This window comes from Physella acuta, unplaced genomic scaffold, assembly GCF_028476545.2.
Source record: "Physella acuta isolate Inbredline_101_S28 unplaced genomic scaffold, ASM2847654v3 ptg000699l, whole genome shotgun sequence".
In the NCBI taxonomy this organism is placed as follows: Eukaryota; Metazoa; Mollusca; class Gastropoda; family Physidae; genus Physella; species Physella acuta.
In genome coordinates this window covers 358,173-367,650 of record NW_026732218.1, presented here as the reverse complement: position 1 = coordinate 367,650, position 9,478 = coordinate 358,173, and the positions used below count along the sequence as shown (strand labels likewise).

General features: G+C 34.4%; 1 protein-coding gene, 1 non-coding gene and 1 pseudogene across 2 annotated transcripts; all 3 read right to left on the bottom strand.

Annotated features, from left to right (window-relative positions):
• Positions 1–660: 660 nt before the first annotated feature.
• LOC131949510 (small nuclear ribonucleoprotein G-like) lies at positions 661–1,132 on the bottom strand. The gene has a single exon (XM_059311403.1). It carries the CDS (start codon positions 1,055–1,057, stop codon positions 827–829), a length of 231 nt encoding a protein of 76 aa, XP_059167386.1. The 5' UTR covers positions 1,058–1,132; the 3' UTR covers positions 661–826.
• Positions 1,133–4,237: 3,105 nt separating this feature from the next.
• Positions 4,238–4,309, bottom strand: Trnag-ucc (transfer RNA glycine (anticodon UCC)). The gene has a single exon. It is a non-coding gene; the product is annotated as a tRNA-Gly (tRNA).
• An 887-nt stretch (positions 4,310–5,196) lies between these two features.
• LOC131949496 (ras-related GTP-binding protein C-like) lies at positions 5,197–8,497 on the bottom strand (annotated as a pseudogene).
• Between the last annotated feature and the right edge of the window lie 981 nt (positions 8,498–9,478).

Sequence of the window (9,478 nt, the reverse complement as noted above, 5' to 3'; positions counted from 1 at the left end):
GCGGGAGAGGGGGGGGGGTGGTGTCAGTGTTTCCAGTGGCACATTGGAAGATAACTATTGTCATTGGCAGACGAAAAAAAAACGACGATTTTGACAGACAAGTGGTAAAAAGCTAACTAAAAACAGTCGAATATTTAAATAAATGATGTAAAATTAAAATTATCTGTAGGTTCAACAAAACGTTATTGTTTTCATGTATGTTAACCAACATTTTAAAATTTCCTTCATAGCATTTGGGAATCAACATTTTATAAAAAATCAATGCGTTAGCCGGGAATCGAAACCGGATCGACTGCTTTGAAGTTTGAATGCAACCATGCTGACTTTTATACCACCGACATTCAAATGAGAGAAAATTTCTAATACGTAAATTTGGGACTACAGCCTTCTGATGATTTATTTGATCACCAAAATAAATGCTGTAACGGGAAATGGAAAATGACAAATTTTAGCTACCTAAGATTTTATTAAAAAGAGTAAGTTTGTTTATTTTTTTATTTTCATTGCATACACAAATTTTGTTATTATAAAGGTTTTTATATTGGTTATTTATCTAGCAAGGTTAATAAACTGCATTGCGATTGCTTTGTTTGTTGAGGCTGTTTACTTTTTTTTTTTAACAAATTTTTTTTTAATTTTTAAAATCAAATTAGATGACAACAAAAATTTACAAAAGAAACCTCTCATACATGATCAAACAGATGAGGCTGTTTTATGTTAGATATATACACAATACAGCATGAAGGATGAAACATTTGAACCACACATGTTGAGATGATAATGAACCTTTATACAAATGAAGTCAGTGGTGAAATAGATGGACTGATCAGATTCTTTCTTGAGACTCTAACAGTACAACACTGTTACCACGAATGACCACCATGCCAATGTTTCTCTTTTCTCCTGATTTTGTTTCTTCAATAGCATCATCAACAACAAGATTCATAAAAGGGTCAAAGCCTCTGAGAGTACCTGTTACTTTTCTGTTACCATTCAGCTTCAATGTTAAAACATTTTCCATATACTTTTTCAACTCTGGTGGATGAGCTTTACTCATTTTAGAACTTTTGGAATTTTAATTAGCGCCAACGAAATATCAGAAAAATAAGCTATTTTAGCAGAACCGGAAGTACACAAGATGTTTACTTAAAGATTAACAAAATAATAGCTAGCAAATAAATAAAAATAGCATAACATAACTGAAGGCGCATCGTTTAATTTTAAACAATAAAAATGTAATAAAACAACAGCGTTTCGGTTTTCTTATATGGTCACTTTGTTTTTTAAAGTTAGACGTAAAACACTCTTAACACTATTTAAACAACAAAACGTTGTTTTCTGTTAATAAAAAAAAAATACTTAGACTAATAAACTTTATATAAACATTATATTTTCCGAAGTATTAATGAAAGAATTAACGAAAATAATTTTTAGTTTCCCTTTAGTCTTTTAGTTACATTTTAACATGGGAGATAAAAAATTACTCCAAGTAAGACAATCATTGAAATTGAGTCTAGTAAATAATTGGCAAGTAATTAAGTAAATGTTTTCGATTAATACTATTTTGCCAAAAGACTGATCTGCGCTCCGTGAACTGATTAAACGCTTTTTTTGTATCGTCTGAAATTCTATTCTTTTCGATTTTAAGTAAAACTTTCTTTTTTCAAGATAAAATAATCAAACAAAAGTATGTGCATATGCAAAACATCTTATGCAAATAGTTTAATTTAAAAAACTCTGGGATTAGATATTGTAAGGTAGTTAATTCGAAAATAAGTTAGATTTTAAGTTAGAAGATTATATTTTGTTCACAAATGTAGGGGAGGATATTAATACTGTCTCGAGTTACGAAATATTTTTGCGGTTGTTCCCCTTTGACTGTAAATTTAAAGAATGTACTTCGAGAAGGAAAGAAATGTTCTTTTAGTTTAGTTACCTCAAAAAAGGGGTTGAGAAAGTAAGCAAAAGGGGCATTCCAGGGCCAACGGCAAATTGTGATAATAAAAAGTTTTTTAATTCAAATTTTATTGCAAAATCAAAACAAACTCCTCAAGTGAAGAGAAGTAAGGGGAAACCACTTTACGTGTCTTGAGTCATGCGGAAGTCTTCAGTGGGTCTGCAACATGGATATGTTGACTGTATAGTTAAAATAAAATACTTAAAAAAAACTTTTTAAAAAACCACGTTTTTCTTGTGGACTAAAAAGTAGAAAATAACTATTTACATACATTTGATGACAAAAAACGTGGGTACGTTCACCATCAAATTTCCCGACCCATCTGCCCGACCCACGTTTTTTGTCATCAAATGTATGTAAATAGTTATTTTCTACTTTTTAGTCCACAAGAAAAACGTGGTTTTTTAAAAAGTTTTTTTTAAGTATTTTATTTTCTCCTTTTTAGTCCGTTGCTACACATGAAAAACGCGGTTTTTAAAAAAGTGTTTATAAATACACGGACTAAAAATCTTGAGCGACCAGGATTCGAACCTGGGTTGTCGCGGCCACAACGCGAAGTACTAACCACTATACGATCACGGCCAGCGCGCTCACATCGATTGGGGCCGAAGTAACTGTGTCAATAGGCCTAAAGTCTTGTCGGTATCTTTAGAAATCATGTCCTCAATTTTATGGTCCTTGGGGCGTAATTAAATTAAGCTAATTACGGTCACTAATTGCTAGTTTTTATGATTGCATCTGAAATTGTTAGGCGAAAGTAGCATGCATGCCAAATTTCAGGTCTCTAGAGCAATCAGAAGTGGGCTAATTTTCGATGTCAATTTTAACAACAAACATCCAAACAAACAAACGCGAAGCTGAGTTAAGAAAAACGTTTTAAATAAAATATTTTTGCTACATTATCCTCAGCGTTAAAATGTTTGTAAAGGATTTATTACAAAGACTTAAGACCCATACTTTTGATTTACTGAAATGGCTGTGAATTATTATAAATTTAAAGAAAATCAGTTTATTTTACTTTTCATTGCATACAAAAAGCTTTTTATTATAATAGTTTTTTTTTTATTTCATTAAAACTAGTTTTTTTCTGGATAAACGTATTAGAAATGTGATTTTTTTTTTCGAAAATATGTTACAATTTATCAGTCATATTATGTTATATGTCATATTAGTCAACTTACAAATGTATGGTGTAAGGTGTGGTCATCTTTCTATCTAATTAGGATTATTCGATATTTTAACAATGTTGACATTATACACGGAACATACAATTATGGCTTTTTGCATTTTCCAAACAGGAATAATCTAAACTACTAATAATCTCATACTGCTTGTGGTTTAAACTTCATTTGGGTGTTATTGGCTCCACAACAATTGCCAGTCTCTTGTTGCTTTATGTTAAATCAAACTTTAGACCTGTATAATTTCAATAGTCGCCCAAGACTGGGATCCCCGGTGGAAGAGGAAAGTAGAAAGGTCAAGGAAATCCTGGAGAAGGACAATAGAAGAGGCAAGAGCTGCCGGGCTTATAAAGAGAGCTGCCCAAAAGCGAGTTGGATGGAGACGTGTGACGTCAAATGAAAGTAATATTAGTCATTCATTGTGATCAGCTGATCCGAAGGGTCAAGAATTTATTTTCAACCATTTAAATGTGAGCGTGTAAAGGTCAGTATAATTGCCTTCCAAGCAGTCGATGCGGGTTCGATTCTCGGCTGACGCACATTTTTTAATTGCATAGATCAAAGATGTATTTTCAAATGGATTGAACATTCCTAACCCTGTCGTATACGCAGTTTCAAGTATAGAAGACGTCTTGTAAAAAGGGCTAAAATCGTTTTACACCTCATTAAGACAGTCAATATTTCAGAAATAAATCGATTAAATAATTAATAGGAGAACAAAAACTGGCACTTTTAAAGCCGAGTGTTTATGTCTGTGGGAGGGGGGGGGGGTTGATTAAGAGAAAGAACGGAGTTGTTATGTGACGTGTGACTTAATTTTATGTGAATTGTAGGGAGTGGTAGTTTTGGTCATTCGGTCTACGTATCAACAGTGAGGTATGCGGATATTAGTTTATTATTCTAGGATCATTAAAAGTTCAAATTAACTATTATAGATTTTTTAAATAAAGTAAAATATAAAAAATAGCATGCGTCAGCCATGAATCGAACCCGAATCGACAGTGAGGTATGCGGATATTAGTTTATTATTCTAGCCTCATTAAAAGTTCAAATTAACTATTATAGATTTAAAAAAAAGAGCAAAATATAAAAAATAGCTTGCGTCAGCCGGGAATCGAACCCGGATCGACTGCTTGGAAGGCAACCATGCTGACCTTTACACCACCGACGCGTATGCAAGTTTGAAAAATGGAAAAGAAATGTGAAACTCAGATTTATGACTACACCGCCTACCAATCACACGTTGATAATGATTGAATGATTAATTGATTGATTTATCCTGTTTATTATGAATTAATTAATCTATATTTTATCCGAAGTGAAAAACTGTAAAACTAAAATATTGTCGGCTAGGTACATCCTTATATATTTTTGTCATTTGGAAAAACAAAACAAAAACATCCTACAGAAACACCAGTTGGTCAATATTTGAACTTACATCCTGTATTTCTGTTAATGCTCGAAAGTTGTAATATATAACAGAAAAATCTGATTGTTTTGGTTGTAATAACTATGGAATTTAAAAAAGTAAGCTTCGCGAATCGAACCCGGATCGACTGCTTGGAAGGCAACCATGCTGACCTTCACACCACCGACGCTGATACGTGGTCACGCTCAGTTTGTTTTAAATTATGATTTGCTAATGATTAATTTGACAGTGATTGATTTGGGTATTGACCTTGTGGTCCTCCATCGACCACATTACACTGTGGGGTGCGGGTGGGGGGTGGGGGGGGGGTGGGGGAAGAGAAACTTCAACTGGAAATTTCCAATTTGTATAAGTCAACTATTGACAATATCAGACGTTTTAAAGACATGATTAAGAAACATGCTTGGAATGTTTTAATGTAATTAGCAGCTATAAATAAGAATTCCATGTTATGGTTTCTTTGATATCATGTTTTAAAGACATGCATAAGAAACATGCTAGGAAAAATCTAAGATAGCCTTGGGTAATCTGAAATTATTATGTCTGGACAATCACTACTTAAGTCAAAAAACATTAGTAAACAGAGGTAAACACATGAGGTTTTAGCATTAAAACTAAACAATGTATAATTTATTTTTCTCTTTGTTACATCTAAACCAAGAAATTCAGTAAGGTAAAAACAAGTGGCAGCTATAAAGAGAAGCTTATGTAAGCTACTACTAATAATAAAGCATATTTCTTTCTTCTAGCTTCGGCTTCAAATTCTAGAGTGAAATTTCATGAGTGATTTATTGAACTCTTGGCACACACTGATCCATTTCTAAATTATTATCATCAGAGAACAGAGATTTTAAAATGTAGGTTCATAGAATTGTTATCCATTCACCTGTTGAAAGGATTTAGGAATTCACTTAATCATCATAGTCCTCCTGTAAAACAGAGCCATTTAATAACGAGTGTCCGATAGCTGCAGGTATCCCATTTGTTTGTCCACCCAATGAAGAGTCCAGCAAGCCATCCGTTTGTCCATTTACAAGTTGGTCCATCTGTGGATGGCCAGTGCTTTTGTTTGCCTGTTTATTGCGAGCCACAAAAACTTCTTGAATAGCTGCCCAAAAACACTTAAAGTTGTACTCAATGACACCTCTGTTCTCGCAGCCATCCTCTCTGAGTATACATAAGAGTGCTAAGTGCCGGTTGACCTCCCGAAGAAACAGCACTGTACTGGAGTTTAGTTTGATAAATGAAGCCGACCTGAGTTTATTCCGAACGAAATGAAATTTATATAATTTATATAGAAAATATATACTTTTAACAGTGTCCGCCCCTCCTCGAAGAAAGTCTACCGCACCCCCCCCCCCCCCCCCCCCCGAAAATTTCAAGTGCCCCCCCGGAGAAAAAAGTCTGGAAGAAACACTGAAGCCGACTCATTGTCAAATGCACCATCATCACCAGCACCGTATATACAAGACATATCAATGACAACGTCAATCATATCGCAGAACATATCGTGACATTGCATATCAACTGGTGAACTGTCTGTGGCGATGTAAGTTTTAGTAAAGACATCAAAGAGGAAAGCCTTCTCAATTTTTGAGTTAGAAAAATGCACCATCATCACCAGCACCGTATATACAAGACATATCAATGACAACGTCAATCACATCGCAGCACAATTTGTAACATTGCATATCTACTGGTGAATTGTCTGTGGCGATGTAAATTTGACTAACGACATCAAAGAGGAAAACCTGCTCAATTTTTTAGTTAGAGATGACAATGTCCAACTTGTTCTCCCGGACAGCCAACTGGTGGATCAGCTTCTGTACAACCTTGCTGAAGGCTTCAAATATTGAATGCTCGTAGATGCTGGTTAAGTGAAAACTTAGTCTGATATTATCCATCCCCGCGTCTGCTAGCTCATCTGTTGCTCTCTGCAGAATGTCTATCTGTGTTTCTATCTTGTTGTCATCAGACAGCCCATCCACTTTGTGGATAAACACTTCAAATTTTATATTCTCATTAATTTTGTGGGCATGGGTCACTGCCATCTGTAACCTGGATAATGCTTCCATGTAGTCATCTTGAGCATCAATAACAAAAATTAGGGCGCCACATCCACAAAAGATATACCCTGAGTCGAAGGCAGCATCGAAGAAATCAATTTGGCCAGGAATATCCCAGATTTGAAACTGGACAAATGATGAATTGGAAATATCATCTTTGACAATTTTATTGGTACTTTCCAGGAACAAAGTCTTATTTGGTGACACTTTATGGAAGACAACCTTTTGTATTGATGACTTGCTACCAGAGGCGTAGCGACCCTTCCCGGCGCCCGGGGACATACTTTCAATTTGGCGCCCCCCTCGGGAGCAAATTTTCGATTTGCACCCGCCCCCCCCCCCCTCGAACTTTTCATTTGCACCCCCCCTCAAATTTTCGATTTGCACCCCCTTCGAACTTTTCATTTGCACCCCCCCTCACACTTTCAATTTGGCGCCCCCCTAAGGTCGGCGCCCGGGTACATATGTCCCCCCCACCCCCCCCCCCCTCGCTACGCCTCTGCTTGCCACTTCTTCTAAGACCCAATAACAAAATCCTTGGCTTCTCATCCCCAGGACTCACTTCTCCTTCAATGTCAGTCTCTTCAGGTCCATAACCAAACCCTTTGGGGAATGACCCTACATATGTGTCTGCTTGATCGTCCACAAAGGACAATTTTACTGTTCAGCTGTTCATGTGATTCTCTATATTCAGCAAAGAATTACAGTAACTTTTTTTTAGATATCTTGATAGTTTTCAAGAGATCGTGTTTTTCTTTCCTCATCATGTGACTTACGATCTAACATCTAAATCTATCACTTCCCATATATCTAAATATTCAGTACTTTTATTTACGGCACAATTGTGATTTAAGATAATTAGGGTACTCAAGTATCACAGGGTTACTAATTTATGTAAGAAAGCGGTTAGCCTAAAAATAAATATAAAATTTTCCTCCGTAATTTAACTTTTTTTTTTAAATTTTTTTTTTACATAAAATTAGCTGTATACTTGAAGATTTAAAAAAATAAGGTTGCCAATATTGTGAACGTTAACGACCGTCATTGACAACGTATCGTTAGAATTTCAACAATAAAACTGTAATAAAACAACTGCGTTTTTGTTTTCTTATATGGTAAACTTGTTTATTTAAATTAGATAAAAATATTCTTATTTTTAAATTATGCAACAAAACTTTTTTTTTGTTTTAAAAGAAAATACTTAGTCTTATACATTTTATATGAGCTTTATACTTTCCGAAGTATTATTAAAAATATTATCGAGAATACATTTTAGCTTCCCTTTAAAATGGTTATATTTAAACATGGGAGATAATACATTTATTCGAAGTTAGGCAATCATTGAACTCATTCGTTGTGTTGTCAGGAAAATACCCCTTATGCTAAAGACAATTTACCTCGCTCAGTTAGATGGATGTGATGTTTTATGGTCTCATTAGCAGATATTTTAAGAAATCATTTATGTCCCTATTAGAAATTATTACAATTTTATTGTCTGTTTTATTTTCATTTTGTTACAAAGACGGCTTATTTACGAGTATATGTCACGAATGGTTTTTTAATAGAATTTTTTTGGTTTACCTATCAAAATATTGTTGATTTAAATTTTAATACTAAGGAAATATGAACTACATTATCTTTTTTTTTTAAATTCAGTGCCTTATTTTATTCAAGTCGCATGTTTTACATTTTTAAATGATTGTTATGATAGGTCTATTACATTTTAAAGCTTTAATGTGTTCAGTTCTATGCCCAGCCGCCTTTAGCTTCCTTATCGTGAGTCAGGTACCTATTAGAGCTGGTTGGACTCAGGGGGTTTCCACTGACTTGTGACACCAAACAGGTCAATCTTCAAATCAATCATCGTCGATTCAACCACTGTCCGATCGAAATTTTAAATAAATCTAAGTTGGTATATGTATCGGTGTCGGTGGTGTAAAGGTCAGCGTGGTTGCCTTCCAAGCAGTCGATCCGGGTTCGATTCCCGGCTGACGCAATTATATATATATTTTTTTACTTTACTTCTTGTTTTAGAAAACTTTTTTTTTAAAATCGTAATAGAAGTTAATTAGAATACTTTATTTTGACAGAGTTTAGACAGGATTTTGAAAAACATACCGATGTATTAAGAAAAATTCAATGTAAGTGTGAAGGCGTTTGAAGGCTGAAGTGTGACGTCATTTTTTGTGACGGAGGCAGGTAAAAATCGTCCAAAAAGATTAATGTCATTTATAGATGACATCTTAAAGAAATAAAAATGTTTATTATTTAATCACTATTAACAAATGATTATACATCTGCGTTGTAATCTTTTTTCTTCTAGTTGTACAACGGCGTCGGTGGTGTAAAGGTCAGCATGGTTGCCTTCCATGCAGTCGATCCGGGTTCGATTCCCGGCTGATGCATGCATGTTTTTTTTTAAACAACATCTTGTGATAAATCAAGTTTAAACTGTAACTATAAACCATTCTCCCCCCCCCCCCCTCCAACACCATTTCTGAAAACTTGGAGTTACATTTCACAAGTCTTTTGAATGAAATACACCAGTGAAGAATATTATTAGCCTTTTTAGAACTTGATGTTGAAAACTGAACAGTGAACAATAATTTATTAGTAAATGAAACAGTTGCTGATTTAATTTTGTTATTGTTCATTGTGTACATAAAACATCGCGTACAAAACAACCCAAATCATGTTAAAAAAACGTGTAATACTGTTTAGTTTAGAAACATAAATATCTACGTACATCATTTAACTATAACAAATGCAGTTTTCTGAACAAGTTTATCTTTTGCAATGTAGAGCAGTGGTTCTTAACCTGAGTTCGATCGAAACCCAAGTGTTC

Coding starts and splice junctions, on each gene's coding strand:
- LOC131949510 (XM_059311403.1), bottom strand. CDS start 1,057: ATGAGTAAAGCTCATCCACCAGAGTTGAAAAAGTATATGGAAAATGTT.